This window comes from Calonectris borealis, chromosome 18 (assembly GCF_964195595.1).
Source record: "Calonectris borealis chromosome 18, bCalBor7.hap1.2, whole genome shotgun sequence".
Lineage (NCBI taxonomy): Eukaryota > Metazoa > Chordata > Aves > Procellariiformes > Procellariidae > Calonectris > Calonectris borealis.
Window position 1 is genome coordinate 7,321,962 of NC_134329.1, and position 26,469 is coordinate 7,348,430.

The following is a 26,469-nucleotide window of genomic DNA, read 5'->3' on the forward strand; positions in this document are numbered from 1 at the left end:
GGCAGCCCCCAGCCCCACAGCGGGGCCGTGCGAGCCCAGGGATGCTCAGGGCTCACCGAGGCTGAGCCAAGCGGAAAGATTTGCTGTCTTTAAAAATCAGGGTGGAAATGCTGAGCGCTGCCTACCCTGCCTGCACATTTCGGTGCTCTCCAACGAGCCGGGCTAACGGCATTACGGAGGCAGCCGAGCTGGGCGGCTCTTACATGTCAAGAGCTTTGCACATGAAAATGATGCAGAAAGGATGGTCGGCTTCTCTTTCCGGGGTAATATAAATTTTATTATTGCGTGCCAGTCCCCCATGGTAAAAAAATAGCCGGGCATTAAGCTGATACTGCTGGTGCTCAGGGAGCTGCATCCGTCCTTTCACTCTCAGCTCTGAGGGGGTTTGGTGGAGGCAGCGATGCCCCCCGGGCTGTGCGGATGGGGGGGTCGCCGGGCTGGGGGTCCCCAGGCTGGGGGCAGTCCCCCTCCGCGCTCCCCACACCTCCCCTTCCACCTTTCAAGCTGCAACCCAGGACGCAGTGCGCGGTGGCTGCACACAATGTTGTCTCTTAATTGTTTTATCTTGGAGATTAATTGGCTTTTTGGGTTTAATTACTTCTGAGGGGCGGAAGGGAACGCTGTCCCTTCCGCAGACGATGCCTGTCAGAACAAATCACGCCCGGCACGAGTCTCGATCGTTGCAAACCCAACGCTATTAAAAAAAACGGATTTTACCAACTCCAGATAAGAGGGCGATCGGCCAAGAGAAAAGGAATAAATTGCACTGAGCCTGCTCTTGCTCCGGAGCCGAGGAAGGATGGGAGGCAATGGGAATAAAGCCCGCAGTAAATCTCCCTGCTCCCACCACGCACCCGAATAAACCTGTCTTTAAGAACACTATAAAGGTAATAAAACTCCCAAGAAAGAGCCACTTTGGTTGCGTTGTCAGTGGTTTAGATGCAGGAATAACATTAATGTGATTAACGGCGGGGGGAGAGGAGCCGTCCGCCAGTCGCTCCCACGTCCCCGGGGGCCACCCAGCCCCTGGGCTGGGATGGTGGGGGGGTGCCGGGGTGCTCGGGTGGCCCCACAAACACACGGGAAGGCAAAATAGCAACAAAAACTCTCCTTTAATAGCTGGATTGACCTGAGGATTTGTTCTGACCGAGGTAGGCAGCCCCGGGGCCGCCGCGAGCGAAGGAGCGTGGGGTCAGCTCGATTCCCGCTGCCGGGATGGGGCTCACCCGCTCTCCTGGAAAACCTCCAGCCATTTGTCAAGGGAAGAGTTAAAAACAGGGCAGCTGCTCCCTATAAACACATTCGCCCACCTCTGGCTCCCCGCAGCCCCGCAGAGACTGCGTGCAAAGAAACGGGGACCGGGAGCCCCCCAGCCCTGGCATCGCTGCCCATGTCCGCTCTGCACGCACGTTAGAAAAATATATTTTATTTAAATTCTCCTTTTTCTCCGTGGAGTTTTCTTCTCTCTCTTTGAATATAGATTGAGCGGTGTCTCTAGATTTCGACCTGTGCATGTATTTCTATCAAGACCAAAAGTTAAAAGCCAATTGTTAAATACCTAACTCTAGAAAAGGCTGCGTACAATATATGGCTTTTGCACCTACATCCAAAGGGGACTTGCAGGTTGGAAGGAATGGGGGGAGCTCGTTTGCGGCAAAGCCGGGCTGGGGACGGGCTGGGAGGGTGGCGCGGGGTGGGGGACGGCCGGGGACCGCATGCAGCTCTGCACAAAGCCAGCCTGGCGAACGGCGCCTTCCCGATGCACACGGAGATCCTTTGGTTTCGCTTGCTCGTCGGCAGGCAGCGGGCGAGGGGGTGGGCAGGGCGGGGGTCCCGTAGCGGGGATGTGGGCAGGATTTGGCCGGAGGGACACCAAAAAGCTCAGCCCCAGGTTTTGCTCCCCGCTGCCGCGTGGGCTCAATGCAGCAGGGTTGCAGCACGGCTCCTGCTCACGACCCCCCAAAACTGCTTCTGGGGGGGCTCTTCTGGGGCGTGAGCTTTCGAAATGAGGCAGGGACATGCTCATGGGTCCCGCGAGTTCTTCTGTCTGTGGCCAACGTCCCCCTCTCGAGCATCGCCCACACGCGTCGGGGTGGCTCCCACCCACAGCCCCTGGGTGGGGGTCACGGGCTCCCCCAGGCACCAGGGGTGACCGCATGGATGGAGCAGCAACGCTGCCCAGTGCTGCGGCTGGGGACGCCAGCCTCGCCCCAGGGACCCCCTGTCCCCAGGCTCGGGGAGGGTCCCTGCGGGGCCACCTCGTTCAACGGCACCGCTCTCCCTGGCACAGCCCTCCCGCTCTCCACAACCTCCAACCAGGATCCACGGGAGCATCACCCTCGCGGTGCCAACCCCCCGGGTCTCTCCTCCTTTGGGAAGGCCGATGGGCTCCATCCGGGGATGGGCAGCAGCCTTCCAGGGATGGCCAAGGACGGGGATACCCACCCCAGGGGAGCGCGGCAGCGTGCCGGTGCGGGAGGGTGCGTCAGGCACGGCACGAGCAACGCAGCGTCCCCGCCAGCCAGCCCGGAGGGACGGGCACAAATAACCCGCTGCGTTGCCAAGGAGGGCTGCAGCAGCCGAAAGGGGAGCGGGACGGAGCAGGAACCCCGCGGGGGGGAAGGCACCCGCATCCCCTCGGTGGTGCCGCCGTGCCCGGGTCGGCGTCGGCCAAGCAAGCTCAGCGCTGGCTGGGGACCGTTCGTTGCTCATGCAGGGAGTTGATTAACAGCTAATAGCAGCAGATGGAGAATTAAAAGACAAGCCACCCACTGGGTGGAAGTAGGCAGAGGCTGGGGAGACCGAGCCTTTCCTCGCCACGCCGGGTCAGGTCCCCCCGCCATCGTCACCATCATCTCGGGTAGTAGTCATCCGGGACCCCCGACAGGTTTCGGAGTTTCAGAGCCGTGTCCACCATTTTGATGTAGCCGCTGATCATCTTCCTCATCTCAGGCGTGTAAGGGTCATACTCCAATTTTCTCAAGCCGGAGCGCTTGAAGTTGCCGTCCTTCTGTCCCTCGACGCAGAGCAGCCTGTCCTCGCAGGCGGCGATGCCCAGCAGCCCCACCATGCGCTGCAGCTGGACGAAGAGGTCCCGCTTCAGGTCCTCGAAGTGCACCACCAGCACCTTCTTGCCGTAGCGCAGCCAGTCGAGAGTGTGGGTCGCCCACCACGGCGCGTAGTTCGCCACGAACTCCGGCCACTCTGGAAGGAGCAGAGGACAGGGTTAGCGGGTGTCCCCCGTGTCCCCCGCATCCCCCATCCCAGGGCCACCGCCTGCGCTCCCTGCTGAAATCTTTCAGTTATCCTTCTCGCTAGTTGATCCTCCCATAAAAATCAGGTGATAAAAGGGATAATGAAACGTCAATAATAAGCCACAACTCTCCTGGCAGCGCCGTATACATCTATCTCACGATGCATTAAAGCTCTGGGTATCTGCCTCTTCCTCTTGTCCTCCTCACGAAACCAATGCCTGATTAATAGCTTAACTGTATTTAATTCCCCAAAGAATCATTAAACACAGTATCTGTTTCATTAAACAGATACAGGACAATTCACCTTGTGTAATCATATCACATAAAACTTTGCTTTGGAACAGCTCCAGGGATATCGTAAAATTAATGTTACGGAACCAAAGGGGGGTTTCACGGTGCCCACGGCCTCTGTGGGCTCCGCAGAGGCTTTCCTTCCCACGGGGTGGGAAGGAAAATCACCCCCCAGCCCCAGCAGCTGGGGAGAGGGCACGGCTTTTTTCCAAAATTGCCCCAAAATTAGTTCCTGGGAGAAGGAAACAGTTTGGAGAGCTGGGCTGCAGGGAGCAAGGGGGTTTCTGCAGGGAAGGCTGGGGAGGGGAGCCCCGCGCCCCGTCTTAATTACTCATCTTTAATCGCTTTTTGCGTGATGGTTTATTTAACCACTCCAACTGCAAACCTGGCACAAACTGTCCCCGCTGAGCGTTTGCTTCCCGCGCTGGCGGGAGGGCAGGCGGTGCTGATGGTCCCACAGGGACCCCCCGGCTCCACGGCCAGGGGCCCGCGGGGGGTCAGGGAAACGGGGGTCTCCAACCCCTCCCTGGTGCCGAACCACAGGTCTCAGCAACCCTCCCAGCCTGATTAAAGTCCTCAAGCGATGGAAAATCTCCATCTTTCCGGGCAAGCTGTTCCAATGGTTAGTCAACCTGACAATTAACCCATCAGCTAATTACGCTGTACATCCTCTGGATGAGAATTTGGGGATGGGTTTTGATGGCGTCCAAATCGGACCATGCTGGGGTGGAGGGAAGGGTCCCTCTGCCTGTCCCCCCCCTCCCCGTGGGGGCACGAGGTGTGGGGCAGGCGTGGGGGGGTTTGGGACCGGGAAAGCTCAGGAGGGTTCCCACGGTGCCGGAGCTCCACCGAGGGGATCGTCCTGCATTCCCCCTCCCGGCTGTACCTATAATCTGCAGTTGTCCTTTGGGATGGAGCAGATGGGGATAAAAACTAGCAAGGGGCTCGTACCCCACCGCGGCGGGGGCGATGCCAGCCCAGGGACCTGCCCAGGGAGAAAAGCCTCCGAGGAAGCAGTGGGACATTTCTCTTCCCTGGTTTTACGGGATGGGGCGGTGGGGGGAGCGGGGCTGGGCCGTCTCCGGCGCTGCAAGCACATGGCGATAACGAAATCCAGGCACATAACAGCAACAAGAGCAAAAGCTCCCCTTAAATAAACTCTGAATTAAGGGTAGCAGATGTTCAATCAAGCTAAATATTTTAACTCTTTCCAATGAAGTCAATCCCACAACAGCAATTTGTAAATTGCTATAATTAACAAGGCTCCACAATACGCCTGTGCGTGGGAAAGGTAGCGTCTCCGGAGCAGCTGGGCGCACAGAAATAACACCCTGCCGCCGCCCGGGCCGTCGGCTGCACCGCTCCTGCTGCCAGTGCCGGCAAGAGGGAGAGCGCGGCAAAGGGGCAGGGGGCTTCCCCCAGCCCGGGGGGCTGCGCAGCGGCTGGGGCCGTTCTCCCGCGCCTCTGCCTTGGGGAAGGACAGATAACCGGGGCCTGGAGGGGATCTCCTTCCTCCAGCTAATTAACTCAGGCGCGCGTGAGATCGCCCTGGGAAGGCGGAGCCGGAGCTGTGGCACTGCCCCGTGGTGCTGCCCGTGCCAGGGCTGGCTCTGCCGGGGAGCGGGGCTGCCCGTCCCCCCCGACACCCGCCCTGGGCAGGGTGGTCCTGCTGGGAGCCGGCCTCGGTGGCAGCATGGAGATGCTGCAGGCTCCCGCCCGCGCGTGCGGATGGAGATGTCTGAAGGATCCTGTTATTTTTTTAACCTCTCCTGCTCTCCACCTGCCCAGCCAAGCGCTGGGGCCCCAAGAGCTGCTCTGAAGAAGGGGCAGAGTTTGGGTCCTTGGGTCCTGCCCACCCGACCCCTTCCCTCCCCGCTGGCACCAGGCTGCTGTCAGACTCGTGTCCCCGGGCACTGCCACCTCTGCTGCCCTTGTGACCCAACACAGCACCCAACAGCCGAGCACCGCCGCTCCCCCACCCCGTCCCATCCCATCCCACCCGCGTGGGAGCCCTCGGCCGTGCTAGGCGATGCTGCCAGGAGATGGGCACGGGGACCCCAAAGGGGTGGCACGGCCTGGGACCAGACTCGGGCTTTGCTGGGCTTTAACAACAGCTTTATAGCTCCGGCGGCCGGGCTGGAGCTCGCCCACCCGGGTCCCGTGGGAGCGGGGCGGGGGCAGCCGAGCCCACCCGCCTACCTTTGCCCTTCCAGTGGGCGTGAGCCGCAAAGCCGATGTGCCCCCCGTATTTGCGGTTGAACTCCGCCATCAGAGCCTTGTAGGGGTTTCGGATGAGCAGGATGGCCGAATCGAAGGATTCGATCTCCTTCTGGCCGCTCTCGTGGGTTTTGATGCAAATCGTCCTCCCGCTTCGCCAGTGGTCCCTCTCGCCCTTGAACCCTGCCGGGACAGAGCAAGCGGGAGCCTGAGAAGCAGCCGGTGCCGATGTGAATAAAAATAATAAAAGCGAGCCGGGGAAAGGGAACGACGGCGGGATATCGGGTTGTAAAATACAGTTGGATAAAAGCAGTTGGGGCTTGAAGTAGAATTCGCATCCCTCTCCCAGATGGGAATCATTTATTTGCCCGAGTTACGAGTCAAGCCACGATGTACAATTCACGTACGAGGGGCTGGGGGGCGGGCGCGGGGACCGAGCAGGGCTGCCTCCCCCCCGGCCGTGCTCGGCTCTTCTCAGGCCGCTCGGCAGCCGGGCACTGCACAGCCCGGCTCTCCTCCAGGACAAAGCACACTGGCATTCAGTAACTGCGTACTGCGTTAATCCACCTTATGCTTATACTGGTGGGGTCAAGAACATATTTTTATAGCTATAATCTCCCTGACCACAACATTTAAACCCCCCCAATAAATTAAGAAGGGTAAAAAACCCCATGTGGGGCTGCAGATGAGCCCAGGGGCTGCAGTGATGCCATGGGGGGTCCAGAGCGGGGACCGCCACCCCCCACGTCCCCTGCATGGAGTAGCAGGGCTGAGCCCGGCATCGCTCCCGGCCCCTTTGCACCCCCGGCCCCTGCAAAGCACAACCCAAACTACCCGGGAACAGTGTGTCGGCGGCGGAGCTGAGCTGAGGGGGGAGATAAGCGGTAAGTAGCTGTATTACATCAATTATAGATGTGTAATTTGCTTTCAGCAGCCGTGCCGTGCGACGCAGGGACGCAATGGCCAATTTGCCAGTTGCCTGGATACCTCCAGGCCCTCCGACACGCTCAGCCTAGAATAAACACGAAACCTGCACTCGGTCGGATGAGCAAAACCTCGCCAAGGCTTTCGCCCGGTGATGCTCCCCTCCGTGGGACGCCCAATGCCGGCTGCACCCCGGGTGGGTGCCAGCGCCGGGGGCTGATATAGTCTGGGCTCCCTCCCTCAGCGCAGAGCATCTCCATCTGATGATGAATTTAGCAAATCTTGAAGAAATGTGCGTCGCTGCCTACAGCGTCAGGCAAGCGGGGCTGTAGGGGGTACCCTGGGTACAGACCTCAGCCAGCTGTGGGGGTACCCCGGGTACAGACCCCACCAGTACCCCAGGCACAGATCCCAGCTCCGCCACGGCCGAGGAGGGAAGGAGGCTTTCCTCTCAGAGCCACAAAAGGGGAAGGAAAAGCAGGGAGAAACCTTCAAGGTCTACAAATAAAACTGTTGTAAATGGCTATAAAATGGGGGAACTGGTCTTCTCCCTCCCCCTTGCAATACGGTGGGTTATTGGGAGGAGCTGGCTTCTGCCTGAAAAAGCTGCATGCCTGCTTCAAGTTTTTTTGGCTTGAAACTTATCCTCGCTGCTTCATTCGGGGTCCCCAAAGCCCACGTGCTATCAGCCCTGGCACCGATACGGTGGGCACAGCGCTGCTGCTTTGCCCCGGAGGGCACAAGAGGTGGGAGCGACAGCATCCCTCCTCCGTTAAATATTTATGGGCAAATATCCGTGTTGCCCGGGACGGGAAGATGGATCTCCAGCAAATCCTTCAGCCCAAGGAGAACAGGCAAATGAGATCAGCTCCCTCCTCACCCCCGCCCCGTGAGCTCATTTGCACTGCAAATACTCATTAATTTGGGTGTCGGTGTTCCCCGGGTGCCCTGACATGTCGCTATTTTTATCTGCGGCTACTCAGGAACCACGTGGGGACATTTGTCCTCCAGGATACCGGTGCCACCAGCACCACCCGCTGCCAAACCCTGAAGCTGGAAGGCTGCATGAGTCCTTCTCACCACGCAGCTGCGACTTTCGTTTGCTTCTCACTTTATGCATCCCTGGATGAGAGTGCCGAGTCCGCCAACGCCAGCTCCTGGGGAAATCTGATCACAAAACCCCATCGGCCTTTTCTTGGGGCAAAAAAAGCAGGAATTGCCTTGTTTGCCAGGGTCAGAGCTGCTCCGGTTCCTCCTCTAGAAAGTTCCAACCCCCACAGTGGGTTAAAAACCACCAGCGTGATGGAGAAACCCCAGTTCTGCCCCAAATCGGTCCTGGCCAAGGTCGGTGGGCAGCACGGGGAGGTTATGGGCAGGGCACACGCGACGTCGGGTCCCTCCGGTACCCTTTGAGCCAGGACACATCCAGCGCAAACCACCCCACGGAGCAGCATGGGTGGTACCGGCTCTGCCCTCCCCTTCCCATAGACCCAAGGGATGGCACCAGGACCTTCTCCCAGCTCAGGTGGGACCGGTGCACCCCCGGCAGCGACCGCCCCCTCACCTTTGTTGTAGAGAGACCCATCAAAGTAGTAGCTGCCGGTGTAGAAGCCGGTGGCCAGCTCGATCAGGTGGCGTGCCCAGGTGTTGCCGGCGCCGGGGAAGCTGGCCAGGGCCACCAGCTGCTTGGCATGGGTGGGGAGAAACCTCCTGTCCATGCAGCGGTTGTCTGCAGCGAGAACCGGGCAAGGCACGTCAGGGCTGGGGCAGGTAACGTGCTGTTCCTACAGAGAGATCCCTCTTCCTCACGGCGAGCTGCTGCCTCCCGGGAAGATGCTGGGGCTGGGCGCGCGGAGGCGGCTGCTACAGGGAAAGGCGCCCTGCCTAAAGCACGTAGGGACACCCCAAAGAGTCCTGAACGCTCCAAAGGGTCCTAAACACCCCAAAAAGTCCTAGGAAGAGGGCAGGAGGTGCTCTGCCATTACCGGCTGCTTGCTGCCTGCGTGATTCGGGGAGAGCGAGTAACACGGGTGCGTTTGCCAAGCAACGCTCCTGCTTTTCGTATCGACGAATGCACAAGGGTTTCCAACACGGCCTCAAACGCCCAAGCAGGGATCGTGTCAAGACCAAGCTGCTCTCAAGCAAAACCACCTGAATTTGGGTCCTCACTTGCTCCATTCAGCCCTTTCCTCTCCCATTCAGCCCTTTCCTCTCCCAGTAACAGGTTTCCCCTCGCCTCCTGGTCTCCATCGGTCCCACCGCCGGGACCCGCAGGGCGGTGGGGGACAGGAGCCCTCTCTGAGCAGCCTCCCGGGGACTTTTTACCTGGTCACAACTTTTTTCCCCCCATATTTTTCTCCAGAGCCTGTCCCCCCCGGGCTGACAAAGCTCCGGTTCACTGGTACTGCCGGTGACAAGGAGGGACAAGCGCCGGCAAGGAGGGATCCTGCTGGAGGCAGATGGCAAACTGCTCTCCCTGCAGCTGAGTCAGGCAGTAATTAAAGCTGTTTGTTCAGGGGAGGATTGATTTCCCAGGAAATTAAAATAAATGGTAATTTTTAATGAAAGCCAAATAGATGCTGCAAGTTTACGCTCACTTTCTGCCAGCGTTCCCGGGAAGGGGATGGGAAACCGGTGCTGGCACCCGTGCCGGGGTGGTCCCTGCCCGTCCCCCTGCCCGGCAGCGGGCAGGGCGAGCCCTGCGCCGGCTCACCTTGCACTTGGGTCTGGTAGACGAGGAGGTATTCGGCGGTGCCGCAGCTCTCGAACTCCTCGCCGGCGCATTTCTGGGCGCAGAGCTGCTCGTCCTCGCGCTCGTGCAGGGTGAAGAGCGTGGTGGGGAAGCCGCAGCGGCAGGCGGTCCCGGCCAGGGCCGACAGCGGGTACTCCTGCGGGGACGGGCGGAGGGAGGGCAGCCAGCGGCACCATCCCCGTCCCCCTGCGGCAGACCCCTCCTCTGCTCCCCGCACCCATCCTCGCCGCCCCGGCCCCATCGTGCAGCACAGGGCGGTTTGCAGCATCCCTCGAGCCGGTTGCACAAGCAGCTCGTTGCAGACACCCAAAAACACCCGAGCCCCGACTTTCTCATGGCACAGCTGAGCTGCCTGCTGGTGCGGGCAGCAATGCACCGGGCGCTGGTGCTCCCGGCAGAGCCGGGGCACATCATTTGTGAGTTTGCCACCCGCGCCGAGGTTACTAAGAGCCCCCGGAGGGCCCGGCGGCCGCCTCGCCGGCACTTCCAAGCCCGGAGTTACGAGGCCCATTTGGCAGCTGACAGGTGATTTACCGCCAGGCTGCGGCAGCGCCGGGTTAATGGAGGGGCTCCGGTTATTTACACCTCCCGGCCGCAGCTCTCCGGGCAGCGATGGGAAAGGGGAGCCAGCGATGGAGCAGCCGCTCGTATTTAACTGGTGTGATGGTTTACTCCCCACTGTCCTCTGCTGGGGGGGCCACGACGGGGCAACAGGACTGTCCCCACCTGCAGGCTTTTCTCTTCCTCTGCCTGATAATTTACCTAATTTTAATTAATAAATACTCCAGCATTGCCAGCCTTTCCCCTGCCCCAGGAGCAAACTGCACTGCAGCATCCCTGGACCAGAGCAGGACCCCGCAATGCTCCTGCCCCGGAGTCAGTAGTTTGGATATACATAATTACTATAATAAATCGGATTAAAATTTACCCAGTGTGACCCTTTCTGATGATGAACATTTAGATGGTGAAGCTTTTGACCTGCACCCCCCCGCCGGCCCCCCGGTACCTTCTCGGTGCAGAAGTCCACGCACTTGTCCACGGACATGTTCAGCATGAGCTGGCTGACGGGCAGGGCGATGGAGACGTTGTCCGGCCGGCGGAAGCACCCCCGAAATATTGCGCTGCCGTCTGCGAGGGAGAGAGGCCACAGCGATGCTGAGAGCGATGCTGGCCCGGCCATGAGGAGCAGGGGCTGCACCCCAAAAACGATGCTGCTGCCACCCTGTGTGCCCCAGGCTCGGGAGCAAGAGCCTCTGCGTGCCCTGGCATCCCCGTCCCCGTCCCCCCCGCTCCTCTCCAGCCACCCACCGGCACAGCAGCTGCTTTTCTCCAGCTCTCATCACCCTCCGGCTGTGGAGCTGCATTTGCTAACAAGCTCACCCGGCTGCTTACAGCACAAAATCGGAGCAAAAGCCCCAGCAGCAAAGTCGGGTTTATTTTTTCCTCCCTATATTTATCAGCTCGGTGATCCCAGGCTGCAGGAGGGACTGGAGCCAGTGAGGAGAGCAGGGCTGGGTCTGGCCTCATCCCCCCTCCAGCATCAGTGCCCTGAGGGGTCCCATCCCGGGTCCTCACCCCCCGCTGCACATACCCAGCACCCTCGGCCCCTCCCCGGGGCTGCTACTTCACTGGGTGCCTGGTGGTGGGAGCTCTGAACGCTGCCACCCGCCTTCCCACTGCTTGGGGATGAGGAGAGAAAAGCAGCAAATGTGGGTAATTATAGTGCTGCCTAATTGGGAGCCAAACGAGCTTCTGATGGGGAGCACCCTTGGCTCTCTCTGGAGCTCCCGCGCATCCTTCCTCCCGCAGCCAGCTCACATTGAATACAATGATGGTCCTGTTTGGCCATCAGGAAAGAGGTCTTCATCCAAAGTCCCCCAAAATGCCCTGAATTCCCGGTGAGGTCCTTGGGGCTCCCCGCTCCACCCAGCCCCGGCCGGCAGCCACCCCCGCAGGGGGATCCCCGTGTTCGCAGGAGCAAAACTACCCCGGCCACAGACCTGAACCACTTTCAAACCACCTCTCCCGAGCTGTCACCCGGCTTACGCAGCACGGCGACGCCGGGGCTCGCCCCTGCCGGCACTGTGAGGGGTTCCCCCCATTTCGGGGTCGAGCCAGGAGCCGCATCGATGCCGCCGACTTACATCTCCTGGCGGACTCCTGGGCCAGCTCCAGGCGGTAGATGGAGAGGCGGTTGACCCCGCCGCAGGTGTTGCTCCTCTCCCCCTTGCACTCCATGTTGCACTCGGACTCGCTGGCGTTCGATGCCTGCACCTTGTGCCCGCAGTAGCACTCGGCCCCGAATTCCAGCCCTGCGTAGAGGTAGCCCCTGGGGAGAGGGAGACGGGGGGGCTCAGCACGTCCCCGGGCATCCCCCCGGCTCCATGGGGTTTTGCAGCAGCATCCCTGCTGCAGCCAGCTCAACGTGGAAAGCAGCACGGCATCCCAAGGATGCATTGTTGGACGAGGTGATCATTGTAGGTCCCTTCCAACAGAAAATATTCTATTCTATTCTATTCTATTCCATTCTATTCTATTCTATTCTATTCTATTCTATCCTATTTTATCCTATCCTATCCTATCCTATCCTATCCTATCAATGATGATCCTATCGATCATCAAGCAGGAGACAGTGACGTTTCTTACAGGCAGGGAGGATGTAAGGGGTGGTGGCGGAGCAGGAATAAGTGATGGGGACTTTGCTGGGCTTCAAAGCGGGAGAGCTGTGCCGCTCGGTGCAGACTGGGTTTGAAAGGGGAGGACTGCAGCACGGGCGGGCGCTTACCAAGTGCCAGCGGGGCTGGAAACCCGCTGGAGAGGGGCAGTGCCGGACCGGCAAGTCCTGCCGCGGGGCTGCTGGTGCTGCGGGGGGGCGTGGAGCAGCCCCGCGTTGGCACCGCCGAGGCTGCGCCGCAGCAGTCAGCTCGGCTCACGGCACGCGGCCGTCACGGCGAGCGTCCTGCTGAGGTGGATGAGCCCTACGCAGGGGACGTGCCACTGCCCCAGGGATCGGCGATGGCCCCAGGTGCCGTGGGATGCCGCACTGGTGGGCTGCGGCTCCAGGGGGGAGTTTGGAGGCAGCAAACTGCAATGCTGCCCGCCCCGCTGGCACAGACCACGTTTAGGGCACATCCTTCGGGTAACGCTGGGAAAAGGAGAAAACTTCTGCAGCAAGGGATCCGTGTGCCTCCCCAGCTGCTCACGGACGTGCTTTGACTGCTGGGCAGGTCTGGGGAGGGTGTTTTGGTGGGGGACAGCGTTTTGGTGGGGCCACCCCTGGGTGGATGGAACTGCTCAAGGCTCCCCCAGCACCGAGTCGGAGCCCTTACACCCTCCTGCCCCCTACAAGGATGGAGCCCATCATCTCCCCCTGACCTTTTTCTGGGGGCGGTCCTGGAAAACACCAGGGAATTTAAAAAAAAAAAAAAAAGAAAATGACATAAATCTAAAGAAAAAAGAAGGAAGGCGGGAGGAAGGGGAGGGGAGCAGCCGGGGCAGGGAGCTGCGACAGCAGAGAAACGCTGGCGGTGTGCGGGAATTGATGAAGACGCGGTGCCCGTCTCCCGCCCTACCGTTCAGCACAGTTGTCCTGGCAACGGAAGACTGTCATCTTCTTGTAGTCGAAGAAGGACACGCCGCGCAGCGTTCGCCGGCGAGTGTTGTCCACGTAGCAGCCGATGTATCTTGCTGAAGGGAGGGGAGAGGAGAGGGGGGTAAGAACCAGCCAGGGCTGAGCCCACCGATTCCCACCCCCCCCTTTTGAGTTTCCCCTAAATAGGGATGCGCAGCAACGCGCCCTGCTCGTTTGCTTTAGAAACACGTGCTCTGGGTACAACATGCCCCTGCTGCAAGGAAAGGTAGGTAAAGCCCAGAAACACCCGCTGTGGACAGAAAGGATGCGGTGGCTCTGCACCGAGGCTTCCGCGCGCTGTCCTCTTCCTTCCCGCCGGCCCCAAAACTGAGCAAAGCGGCTCCGAAAAGAGATGAGTTACGTGGTAAAATAACCCATCCCCTTCACTCTGCCCTGCCAGGAACACAGGGGTGGGCAGAATGGAGAAATACGGTTTTAAACAAATTTTCCTCAGCCAGCAGCTCATTTTCCCCAGCCCCAGACATCGATGCGGAGAATATTTGCCCAGCGCTAACACTTGGCAAAGTAAAGGCTGATGCCTGTGCTGAGAGCAAGTGAAGATGCCGGTAGACAGGGAATAGAGCTGTATAAATAGTTAGGATGAAATAATTTATTTGACAAATGTAGCCTTTCCCAATAATCTGAAAACAAACAGCCGTCTCCTCGCCTGCGTGCCTGTTGCGACGCTCCATGTCGGCTGTGGGCTCTTGTTAGGGGCGAGCGGGTCCACGAGCCGTCCCCAGGCAGCCCCGCGCCACCAGCGCCCGCCCTGTCCCCACTCAGTCTCCTCATTAGGTGCCCTCATTAGCGCCCTCGTTAGTGCCCTCATTAGGGCCCTCATTAGTGCCCCGCTCCTGCTCCCACCTGAGCATTTGCTGTAGGGAAGAGGTATTGCCGCCAACGCAGGGATGTGGCGTTGGTGCAGGGATGCTCAGCGTCCTCACTGCTGCTGCTGCCCGCGGAGGACGGGGGTTTTGGGAGCCGGTGGGATTAGCCATCCGGTAATCAGCTAACGAGGTGTCCATTAACATGTTCTGGCAGAGGATGTGCAGGTCGGCCAGCCAGTGCGGGTGCTCCAGGGAGAGGGGAGGGCAGCCCTGGGGACCAGTGGCCAGGTCTTGCTGGCCTGGGGGCAATGGTAGAGCTGCCTTGGAATCCCAAACCAGTCTGGTTCACCTCGCTCCCTGTTTCAGGTATGCATCCTTGGGGAATATAACGGCAATCTTTCGCTTTTCATTGTCCTGAAATAGCTGCTCCACTCTCAGGGCATCTTCTGCCGGACGCTGGCACGGGGCGACCCTGTCCTGGAGAAATCCCGGAGCCCGTGCCATGGCCACTGGCCTCTGGCTTTGAGCTGCTGCTGCAGAGTCCCAACATGGGGACACAAAAGGAGAGGCTCCTGTCCCTTCAGGGCCACCGGATCCCAAGCCAAGGCATGGTTTTTCACAGCACCAAACACCCCTCCAGCTGCACCACCCAGGGCTCTGGCCCCAGCGCCCCAGCCGAGGGGCTTTGGGAAAGCACCGGGATATCCAGCAGCAGAGGACTGGGCAGGAGCAGGGGTGAGGGCTCCCCTGCTCCGGTCAAGAGTGAAGCCATGGCTCTAGGCAAGCAAGGTGCATCGTCCTGTACATGATTACCACCCCGTGTCCATCACACACCAAATTATCCCTCTAATAGCAGAGCATCTCCACACGTGCCACTCCAATACCAAACCACACTATGGGATAATACTTCTCACCTCCTTGCTTGCATTTTGCATCTGTTGGGGGGTCCCTGAACCAACTCCACGCGTACACCCCATCGCTGGTGTGCCCCACGCATAGACCCCCACCCTCCCCACCCCCTGCACAGCGCAGACCAGCGCTGCAAACCGGCTTCCCCCAGCCAGCCTGCAGGAAGGCGGAGGAGAAAGATTGAGAGAAATGTGCCTGATGATAACTTTAACCGCCAAAGAGTCATAACTCATTGCTCCCAATTACTCGCAGCGTAACGTGGCATTTCCGCAGCGCTGAGCAGGTTTCGGCAGGTCAGCTCATTTTGGTGGTGACAGATCTAACCGGTGCAGGACTACTCCAGTCATTTGCCCAGAGCCGGTGACTGATGTGCATTACCTTCAATCCATTGCTCTTGACGTATGCGTGCTGCAACTTATTAGGAAGGCAACTGGAATAATTAGGGAGATAGGAGGACAATAAGTGAAGGAGGAGCGAGCAGGGGGAGATGCTGAAAGGCGCGTGGTCAGGTTAGGCACAGCTTGCAGGAGGGTGCTGAGCAGCGAGAGGGGGACCTGCCCCAGCACGCAGCTCTCACGAGGCCAAGAGGAATTTCGGAGTATGTTGGAAACGTGCGTGTGAACAGACACACAGATCCACCCAGCAATAGTCATTAAATTCCCCAAACGTCTCAGTCTTCCAGGAGCTAGGCTGGTGACTGGAGCCGTTGGCATTGCAAATTCAAGTTTAACATCTTAATGTAAAGCTTAACGTAAAGCTTGGTCTTCCAGAGCTCAGCTCTTGGCCGTGGTGCAGCACATGCGCACAAACTGCTTTGGCGCTGGTGTGCCCGTCGGGTGCTGGCACGGGGTGCAAGCAGGGACCCCCTGGGCGACGCGCCCGCGCTCGGGGCCAGCCGGTGACCCCGCTTGCGCGGGGAAGGGAGCCGTACCCCTGCAACACCGCCCCGACCCGCGGGGCGCGCTCAGGGCTGCTCCCCTGCCCCGGCAGCAATCACGGGGGATCCCCTGGGGATCATCCTGGCAAATCCCCCAGCCACGCTCTCCAGAGCGGTGCCATCGGGACCCAGCTCCCGTGAGCCGGGACAACACCTCCGTCCGTCCATCCTCCCCCTCTGCTCGAGCAGCCCCTTGCCGGGCTCTCCCGGCACCCACCGCCGCCGTTGAGCAAGCTAAAGGCAGAACAGAAGCGTTTTCACAGGGCTGTGCTGCAGGGCGACGCTTGAAATAAAAATCTGCCCTTCATTTTCCAGCTGGTTGATCAAAAGCCTCGCGCTGGGCACTGAGCCCCCCCCGCTCCCTCTGCAGCCGCCTGCCCCGCAGAGCACCGGCGGCTCACCCCGGCCGCATCCGTACAGGTCCGGCATGTGAGAAGGGGGATGCTCCACGCGAGCGTGGGAAAGAGCGGGTGGGTATCGGTGGCAGCAGCTTCAGGAAGGGCGGCCCGTGCTGACCACCCCTGGGACAACCGCGCCGGTGTCGGAAGATATGGGCATGGCTTCGGCTGCGTGCCTGGGGCGGCCGGTCCCCCTTTTTTCGTGGCATTGCTTGCACACGTGCCCCGGCTGGGAAAGGCTGGAGATGTCCAGCAAGGGACCAGAGATGGATGTGGCAGAGGAAGCGATGCCGGGCACTGCCAGGCTGGGGCCAGTGCTTGCTCCCCGTGGCTTCACCGTCCAAAAATGCCCCCCAATTTGAGGCAGGAGATGCGCCTTCGCATGGGGATGCAGAGGAGCCGATGCCATGCCCTGGCAGACGGGGCTGCCCTCGACCCGCACCTTGGCCTGACCCTGGGGCTCCACCAGCGCAGCCGGGAGAGGGAGGAGGAGGAAGAGGAGGAGGAGGAGGAGGGAAGCACATCACCCCGGCAAGCCAGAGCCGCACATCACCCTAGCTAAACCAGAGCTGATTTTAGGAGCAGGATTCCCTCTGGAACAATTTCACGTGGCAGAGCCTCCACAGCTGCCTTGTTAAGCCATCCCCTGCTTAATTACCACCGCCGTTAAAATCTGCCTGCTCCTGCCAGACGGCCGGGGAAGCAGCGGGCATTTTGGAGAGGAGCAGGGGGGCGAGGCGGGGGCTCAGCGCCCGTCCCCCCAGGCTCCGCCAGCCCCACGGGCACGCCGGACTTGGGGGATTTCTTAAGCTGGAGAATTTCTCCGCACCATCCTGCTCGGGAGCTGCCAAGATGCTCGTGCGGTGGCATTGCATCCCCGCCAGCTGCCAGGTCTGCGCTGGCGCCCATTAACCGCTCCCACGCCGAGCCTTCCCACGCGAGATTAAAAAGGGGAAAGACGATATTCCCAGACCACCTACGAGCAGCTAAAGCCAGCGATGCCCGAGCCCAGCATCCCTTCCCCGTCCCTCGCAGCCCCCGCCGTGGCCGGGCACGGGGAGGCGGCGGCGCCGGCAGAGGTTAATGGCGGTGGACGCGCTGCATGTGGCCGGGGACAGGAGCGCTGCTTGGGGTTTTTATGGTGACGGACAGCTTGGGCTCGCAAACCATCTGGTGAGGATTCGCCAAACGTCAATTCGCATTAATGGAGCAATGCGGCCCCACGTGCCTCAGAAACGCTCCCGGAGACCCCTCTGCGTGGGGGCACGATGGGCAAAGCCCCTTTCATCTCATTTTAGCATGAGAAAGTCCCTTAAGCACCACAAGCCATTCCTGGACCGTGCACCTTGCCTGGAGTGAACGTGAGCACAGACCTGCCGCGGGGCCGGTGGCCGAGGAGGAGCCTGGGTCGGGGGGACCAAGCCTGGCTCGGCATGGTGACCCCTGTGAAACCCCCAATTTGCCACGGGGTTGGGGGTTCCTGCTTCTCTCCGAGCCACACACCCCCTGCTCCATCACGGGTCCGGGGAGCAGCGGCTCCCAGCCGGGATGCCCAGGGAACCGCGTGCACCAAGCAATGGCAGCTCCTGAGCAAGCCCGGCTTTGGGGCACGGACTTGCTCAAGCAAAGCAGCCTTCACAGGGTTTCCCCGGGGCTCCCCGCAGACGTGCATCCTCCCCACCAGAGATTTCACCCACGCTGGGGCTCAGGAGAGGGGAGCGAGCACCGACAGGCAGAGAAGAGCATCCCGACACCTCTCCAGCAGTTCCCGCTCCCGACTCCCTTCTGAGTTTCCTCGAGCAGCCGATGCTGCAGGTCCTGAGGCACCCAGCACGCCCCAGCTGCGCGGCGCTGGAGCGATAAGCTGCATTGCTCCTTCTCGCCAGCCCACTTTATTAACAAGAAATCCTAACGGCTTTCACAGCAGCTGAAGGTGCGAGATGCTCCTTCGCCGGGGGGGCTGCAGAGCGGGGCCGCGGGGTGTGTTTGGGTGAGGTTTGCTGGCACTGGGTGCTCGTGGGTGCCAGCGAGGGAGGCGATGAGCCGAAAAACCACTGGGAATGCAAAAGCCCTGACGGGCAGCTCTCAGCCACCCAAATTCAGAGCGAGCGTGCAACTCCCTCTGCACAGAGCTGCCTTCAGGATAAATAGATGACATTTTAAAAATCAATGAGAACTGCCACATTCGCTTATCCTTGTTCGTTCGGAACGGTCCCGCTCAACACCACGCCACGCACCCCAGGCAGCAGCCAGGCAGGGACCTCCTGGCCTGAAAGGCCAAAGCCCAGCGCTGCCTGCCCCCGCGCCTGCCCCCGCGCCTGCCCGCACCTCCGTGCCTGCCAGGCGATGGCAGCCAGCCCCCGCCCGGGCACCCCAGCCAGGCCAACACCAGGCCACGAATCAGGGTTTAGCGTTCATTGGGGCCACCAGAATTAAAAGCGAATTTGAGCCCGTGGCACAGCCAAAGGATGGGATGACGACGGGGTGCAGCCTCTCCCCAGCTGGCACCCCCAAAAGCGCCTGTCCCCAGCAAGGGGCAACTCGGAGCTTGAGGATGCACAAGTGGGAAAGAGCGAAAATGGAAAAATGGAAGCGAATTATTGGTACTTGGGGAGGGAGGGAGGAGGGGAAGGCAGGAGGAGAAGATCTTTCTGGGAACATCCTCTGGACCAGCGGTCTCCAAAGCGGGGTGCAGCACCCCAGGGGATGAGCAGGGAAGTCCGTTGGGGTGCAGGAAGAAAATCTTAGCGCTCGAGTAGCACATGCATATGGTTTATAAATAAATAAATACAGATTTACTGGGGATGCATGCTCAGAAATTTGTTCCTGGTAAGGCTGCACGACCAAACCAGCTCAGAGACCACTGCCCCAGCGCACGAGGCTTTCCCCGGGAGAGGCCAAGAGGAGGGACCCCCGCCCGGACACGCGTGTCCCCAGCCCTTACCTCTGTCCTCCTCCTTCTCGCGGCCGCTCCTGCTCCTGAGCGCTCGGCTCCGGGTGCTGCCGTAGTCTCCGGCTTTGCCCCTCTCCACCGGTTCCTTGGAGGTGCTTTTGAACCGGAGTCCGTGCCGCCGTCTCCCCTCCGGCATCGTCACTGCCGCCTTGAAGCCGCGGCTCAGCTGCATCACCCCCAGGTAGGGCAGCCCCGGCCCCTCGCCGGCCCCGGGGCCGCGCTGGCTCCCCGGCACCGTGGGCTCCCCGGCGAAGCCCGAGTGCAGGAAAACCAAGCTGCCGGCCGCCAGGTAGAGAGTCAGCAGCATGAAGAAACGCATGGGTTTTCGCCGAAAGTATCGCTGGAGTTTTACCAATAATTTGGCCATAGCGTCTTCATCCCTTCCCCGGCAGCCGGCGCCGCGGGGGAGCTGCTCTCCGGCCCCAGGGATGCTCCGAGGGGGGTTTTATCCCCCCCGGGCTGGAGGTGGCTCCTGGGGTGTACCAGGGGAGCAGACGGGTGCCCCGAAACCTCGGTGGGGGCTGCAGGGTGAGGCCGTGCAAAGCTATTGCCTGACCTTATAAAGTCCAGGAGGGCTGGGGAAGGCAGCGGGGATGGATTTCGGGGTCCCCCTCATGTGCACGGGGGTTTTCTCCAGCGCCGGCTGTCACCACCGTCACCCAGTTTATTCTCCTCCCAGCAAAGCCCCCCGGCCGTGCCCCGGAGACTCGGCTGATGGAGGGATCATGTTAAGGAAATCGAGGGTTTGAAGGTGATTTGAAAGCCGATCAGCTGACGCAGCTCTTCTCGCTCGCCTTTCCGCTCGGCGGCACCGGCTCTCGCAAGCATCTCTCTAATGGAAACGGCCCCGGCGCCCTTTCAGACAAAGAATGAAAAGTCCCTGGACGCGTCTCGGGGCCTGAAATGCTGACTGGGACCCTTTGTCTAACGAAGCCCCATTCATCTCACTCCCAGGGCAAGAAATCTCCACCTGCAAGTCAAAGAGAAAGGCACACTTAGGAAAGCGTCCCAGACGCGGGGGCGATCGCAGTCCCAGGAAGGATGCTCAGGCTCCCCGTCGCCTTTCAGCCCTGCGGAGGGGCGGTTCGGCCTCCCCCGGGCACAAGGATGCGGGACGGGCAGGAGACGCCGGGGCAGCGGGAGCGATGCCGGCTGCCAGCAGCCTGGGGTTAGGGACGGGGATGCGGGGGTGAGTCCCGAATTCGGGCAGGAGAGGTGCTACAGGAAGGCTCTGGGGCACATGGAGGATTTCTGATGTCACCCGATTTCACCCACAAGAAGATGAGCTGTGCATGCACACATGCACGCACCCATCCACATGTGCATGCACATGCATGCACACACATGCATATGCACGCATGCACATCCACACACTCGTGCACACACACTCATGCACATACTTACGCACGCACGCTCATGCACACGCATTTCACCCCTAGACCTGACCGTCTCTACGCACCAGCCAGCCCCGAGCAAAGCCCCCAGAAAGCGAGCGCCTGCCCTGGGAGCCGGGTGGGCAGCGGGGCTGGAGGCTGCTGCGAGCGGGTGCTCCAACGCCCGGGCACCCCGCCAGGCTGGGAGGCCCCACGGGAGCATGACGTCCCCATGTCGTCCCCAGCGTTGCTCTCCCACGTACCCCCGTGGCTGCCTTTCAACCCGTCGTGCCCCCAGCAAGGCTTTTACAAACATCGAGACCGGGGCATCCTCTATTTCCAGCCGGGACCGAAGGGCTGAGCATCCCCTGCCAGCCGGGATCAAGACGGTGCTGTCCCGGGAACGCCATGGCCGGGGCTATCGGGGCCATCCCTGGTGGCTCTCGGCACGGGGCGGGCAGCCAGCCCGGGGAAGGGACAATCCTCTCCAGCCCCACAGGGGCTTTTCCCTCGGGGGGATTTCTCTCCTCCCAACCCCCCAGCGACAGAGGATTTGCTCAGCCCTGCCCGGGACAAAGCCACGCCGGGTTGCACGGTGGGTCCACCTTCACGGTGGCAAACGCCACTGCCACCGCGCCCCGCTGGCACATCGGCGGTGGTGGGGACAGCCCCGTGCCCAGAGCGTGCTGCCTGTCACGGACTCGTCTTATTTTAGGAAAGGAGACGAAAATAAATGGAAAGACAAAGTGCCATTAGTTTAATGGCCTCTATGTTCCTGCCATCTGTCTTCAGTTGATTAAATAAAAAATATTGGTGGAACATATGGCATGAATTATACATAAATATTTTAATTTGGGTTCCCAGAGTGGTTTTTCAAATACCCCTGGCTCTGCCGGGTGGCGCTCAGGGCTGGGCAGGCTGCGTGGGGTGGATTGCTGGTGGGGCACAAGCCCCTCGGGCTCCCCCAACCCGTCCCCTCCCCGGCCACGCTCGGGGCCAACGCAGCCTGAGCGAAGGCTGAGTAAACTCGGAGCAGCAGCCGAGCAAGGAGACTGCTTGCTCTTCAGGCTTTTGCATCTGCAGGCACCTCCGTGGCGGGAGGAAGGCAGCACCCTGGCACAGCCAGGGCGGGGGCTCCAGCCCCCACCACGGTGGGTGAGCATCCCCCAGCCCGGCGGTCCCACGGACCCCTCGGAGCTTGGCCGCTCTCCCGCGCTCCCTGGCCGGCGGCCAGCGGGGAAGAGCCGCTCCGTGGGAACCCATCTTCCCTTCCCACATGAGCTGCTGCTCTGCACTTCTACCCACATTCCCGGGGCTTTATACGGGTGCTGAATATGGGGCGGTTTGGGACACTGCTGGGGTGCAAACGGGACGGCCCCGGGACTGTCCCCGGTCCCCAGCGTCCCCGCTGCCGCCCACCCTCCTCCCCGCCTGGGCTTGGTCCTGCTGGGCTACGGCAAGGAAGCACAGCATATAAAGAAGGGGCTTAAATGACTATCATTAAGCCATCTGGAGCTCATCCTTCTCCATCATGAACTGTGGAGTCGCAGGTCAATTACTGCACATTTGCATATTTCCATTAATGCTTCTGCTAATTGTCTGGAGGAGATAATGTACTCGGCTTACGGCTCCCTTGCTGGCTACGGTTTACAAACAGCGAGTGCGGCAAATAGAGCCGGCACCGATGCTCCCCGTGTCGGCAGAGGCTTGGGACATCGGGGGGCTGACTGGGGGGGGTCCCACCCTGCTGGAGGCCATCCGGGATGGGGGATGCTGGCAGCACCCCACGGTGCTGGCTCCATGCACCCCACCAGCCCTCCCATGTTGTAAGGGTGGATCCATCCCCGGGGTGGAAGGACCAGCCACCTCGGCTGGACCCCGTGGGTCCCCGTCCCCACCGCAGCCTGCAATGGCGTGTGTGCCCCAGGGGTTGCATCCTGTCCCCCCCGCTGCCTGCAGCCCCCGCTGCCTGCACCCCGCGCTGCCTGCAACCCCCTGCTGCCTGCACCCCCCCGCTGCCTGCACCCCCCCGCTGCCTGCATACCCTGCGCTGCCTGCACCTCTCTGCTGCCTGCACCCCGCGCTGCCTGCACCCCCCCGCTGCCTGCACCCCCCCGCGCTGCCTGCACCCCCCCCGTGCTGCCTGCAACCCCCGCTGCCTGCACCCCCCCGCTGCCTGCATACCCTGCGCTGCCTGCACCTCCCTGCTGCCTGCACCCCGCGCTGCCTGCACCCCCCGCGCTGCCTGCACCCCCCGCTGCCCGCACACCCCCCGCGCTGCCTGCACCCCCCGCTGCCTGCACCCCCCCGCGCTGCCTGCACCCCCCGCTGCCTGCACCCCCCGCTGCCCGACCGGGCTCGGGCTCTGCCTCCCGCAGGCGGCGGGGCAGGTCCCGCCGGGGCTGGTGCCCGCCCAGCCTGTGGCCTGGCTAGCGGACAGCAGTGACACGCTTTACCAGCCAAACTACCCAAGCTAAGGGGGACGTTCAGCAGCCAGCGCGGTGCGGGGGCCAGCGCTGTCGGGCTGGGCTTTCGCCGGCCGCTGCGGGCGGCCGGGTACGAAGGCTGCCAGGGAAACCGCTGCGGGCCGGGAGCCACGTCTGCTGCCTCGGCGCCGGGACAGCCGGGGCGCGGAGGGGGTTTGTTCCCCGGCCCTCGCTTGGTTGTCACCCGCCGTGCCCAGCCGGGGCTGTCAGCGGGGCTCTGCTCGGGGCCAGAGGACGGATCCAGCCCTAGGGATGGCGTGGCTGGAAAGCTGCCCCCGGCTGGAGCCGGATCCCCCAGGCATCCCTCCTGCACCCCCGGGCCCCCATGGCACCCAGAGCCCCAGCAGGGCAGAGCCGAGCGGGGGCATTTCCCAGGCACTTTGCACCATTACAAGCAGGCAGCGGGTCCAGCCGGGGTGGAGGGGGCTGGTTCTTCGCCTACCTCCATCCCCACGCTCCTGCCAAGAGCCAAAATCCTCGTCCCGGCAGCGGGATGCCCGGCTGAGCATCGCTCCGCACCCAACCCACTCCCTCTGCGGTGGCAACAGTACCGCGGCCGGCAGAAAGCAGGCGAGCTCTGCCCGGCGGGTTCGGGGCTCTGCAATTACTTGCCGCGGGGCCGAGGAAATCCTCATTAATTTGCAAGGTTTATTTTCCCCCCGCTCCGCGCAGAGCCAGCATGTGGGAAGGTGGGGACGGGTCCCGAGGGGGCTCAGCTGAGCGGTGCGAGCACCTCTGCGACCACTTGTGACCGGGATGAATGAAGCCCCGATAAATTATACATTTGGGTCTTGTCTCCAAATTGCTCTGCAATTATTGAGCACCAAGGTTCAGTTGCCTTCAAGCACCACCTCACATCTGACCACGGCAAAACACACTGAAGGGCTCACGTGGTTCCCCCAGCGCAGGAGAACAATCAGCCCATTAAAAACAGCAAATTAACGAACACAAGAGTTCCATTAGGACGAGAAGGCGACCGAACTATCCAATTTCATCACATCATTAGCATTTCTTATCAGAGGGCCAGGGAAAGAATAAGGCTTTAAAATACAGCGGGATGGGATGGAGTCTAATGACCACAACAGGGCGACGTGCCCAGGGGCCCTTGTCCTGCCGGAGGGCTGCGGCGCGGGCACTAACCTCGGTCCTGCGCCGCGGGGCAGCCCCGGCATGGGGGGAGCACAGTCCTGCACCCTGCTGAGCACCCTTGGGTGCACAGCACAGCTTCCCGCTGAAATGCTTCTGCTGAGATCTGGAAATGCGGCCGTGTGCAGGACCCAGTGCATGGCATGCAATATCCAGTGCATGGCATGCTGGACCCAGTGCATACCGTGCAAGGACGCAGTGCATGGCATGCAATATCCAGTGCATGGCATGCAGGACCCAGTGCATGGCGTGCAAGGACCCAGTGCACAGCATGCTCCCTGGACCTGCTGTCACCCAAAAGCCACCCACTTTGGTGCAGGGACCACGTGCCCTCTCAGAAAGCCACGTGTCCCTCCATCCCCACCCTCGGCTCTGCACGGTGCCGGCAATGGGTGACTGCTGCCACCACAGAGCAGCTCCTGCAGCTTCACACCCTCGTGCCTCCCCAGCGCAGGCAGCGGGCGACGGCACCAACCAGCGACACCAGCATGAACACCCTGGGGCACTGGGCACCCTTGGGGCTGGCATCCCTCGAGCCTTTCAGCCCCCGTCCCTAGGAGCGTCCTGCGGCGGGAGCTTGGCGTTGCTGCCCGGGCAGAAGCTGGGCACCTCGAGCTCCCGGGTAAACCTGCCGTCTTCTTCTTCAGCCCCAAGAAAACAGATTTTCACCCTTTCTCACTCTTTAAAACAGAAGCAGCAAATGAGATGCATCGGGCTGAATTTAAATACCTGCTGGGAACGAAACTGAGCTAAACTGGGACATTGAAAATCGAGGTTTCCATCGCAGCAGGGCCCGTCTGGACCATCTGATGCATCTCCCCTCGAGCACCCAGCACCCACCGGCTGCCTCTTCCAGGGGCGAGCTGAGCGCGCCGAGCAGCTGCCTTTAAATCGAAGCAAAGTTTATTTATTCAGCTGCTCCCTGCCATAATTTTGCTGAGAAACACGTTTGTGCGTCCCCTCCGCCGGGAGGGGTGCGGCAGGAAAGGTTCACATGTGCTTAAAAACAGCTGAGTCGGCAGCTTTCGGGTGTCGCAGCGAGCGGTGGCTGCTCCGTCCCTGCCCGGGGAAGCAGCTCGCCCCAGGGAGCTGCGTGGGGCTCGGATGCTCCCCAGGCCCATCCTTCCCTGGAGAGCTTTTAAATCCCTTCCATAGGCCAAGATATGCAAAGGAAAAACCTCTTATTTGGGATTTATTGGCCTGATTCGTAAATCCAGAGCGGGACTTGCCCATCTGCTGATAGATTTCTGTGCAGGATTTCCAAGTGTGTTGGAGGGTTTGTAAATCTTCTCCCTCGCTGGGAATCGATGGAGGGGCTTAGACTGAAATTAGGCGGCTGACTTTCTCGCTTATGGGCAAAAACGGATTTTTAAATATTCTGGAGGAGATTTATCGACGGTCTCAGTGCTTGCCCAGTGCGAGGGGAAGCCACAGCCACGAGCCCAGCTGGGCACAAGGCACCGAGCTCGGGAGGTATCGCAGATCCTTTCCTCCGGAGGGACGAGCCTGCCCCAGACTAATTGATTAACGTCTGTAAAAGGCCTCGAGATCCACAGAAACGGGGCCGTGCTAATTGCACAGCCTCCTATCAGCGCTCCCTCCACTCTCCAGAGGATGAAAACCCGCCCTGCACCAGCCCCATTTCTGCGCGGGCTGAGGAATAAATAAACCCCGGGGCGATGGGCTGGATCCTGCCCCAAGTTATTTCAATGCACCCAGAATGATCGGCCAGTGCTACGCAGAGAAGCCCAGGGCCTGCAGCACCTCCCAGAAGGGCTATTTTATTTAACCAAGCTGATTTAAGCAACTTTAACCCCATTTTTAAATATTACATTTGCTGTTGAGGTGCCTGGGACTGCAAATTCCCACGAACGCCCCAGACCCCCGTGCGGGGGATGCTCATCCCACCCAGACCCGCAGCCGTCGGACGGCACGGGGTGGGGGTTTGCTATGGGGCAGACGAGGGGCTCCCGAAACAAATCCAAGCCCGAGGGTGCAGCAGGGCCGTCCAGCCCCTGAAAGCAAAGAAATGCAGTTGCCTTCAGCCACTGATTTCCAGGTAGTCCCACCTCTGCAGCACGCAGAGGCTTGCGGGGCTCCGCTCACTTCCCCGCGTATTTTGCTTTACAATGGCCCAAGCGGAGCTAAAAAGGGGGGTTTTTCCCTGGCGCTCTGTTCCTCTGCATGCAATTACATCAAAGCCCATTCCAGCCTCTTGTAGGATGAATTCCCCTTGCAAGTGTGAAAGTGGCTCATAAAGAAAAATGTTTTAAGCCATGAATCATATAAAAAGCACACGCCACGATGCCGAAGGCAGAGAAGGAAATAGCTGTGTATTCCGGAGATTTAGGCAGGCAGAGGATACCGGGGA

The 26,469-nt window shown here is 60.8% G+C and overlaps 1 protein-coding gene across 1 annotated transcript; it reads right to left on the minus strand.

Moving 5' to 3' along the window:
* Nucleotides 1-1,100: 1,100 nt before the first annotated feature.
* On the minus strand, nt 1,101-19,469 carry WSCD2 (WSC domain containing 2). The gene is made up of 8 exons (XM_075167609.1): nt 19,085-19,469; nt 13,011-13,125; nt 11,583-11,767; nt 10,445-10,566; nt 9,400-9,574; nt 8,251-8,415; nt 5,745-5,945; nt 1,101-3,204 (listed from the first exon to the last, which is right to left on the minus strand). Exons 1-8 carry the CDS (start codon nt 19,458-19,460, stop codon nt 2,852-2,854), a joined length of 1,692 nt encoding a protein of 563 aa, XP_075023710.1. The 5' UTR covers nt 19,461-19,469; the 3' UTR covers nt 1,101-2,851.
* Between the last annotated feature and the right edge of the window lie 7,000 nt (nt 19,470-26,469).

What these genes read in the sequence shown, in the direction of transcription:
- WSCD2 (XM_075167609.1), bottom strand. Translation starts at nt 19,460, where the DNA reads ATGGCCAAATTATTGGTAAAACTCCAGCGATACTTTCGGCGAAAACCC. An exon ending in CGAGAAGGAGGAGGACAGAG is followed by an intron (nt 13,126 to 19,084) that starts GTAAGGGCTGGG and finishes CCCTCCCTTCAG; the next exon opens with CAAGATACATCGGCTGCTAC. An exon ending in CGCCCACTGGAAGGGCAAAG is followed by an intron (nt 3,205 to 5,744) that starts GTAGGCGGGTGG and finishes TGCTCCTTCCAG; the next exon opens with AGTGGCCGGAGTTCGTGGCG.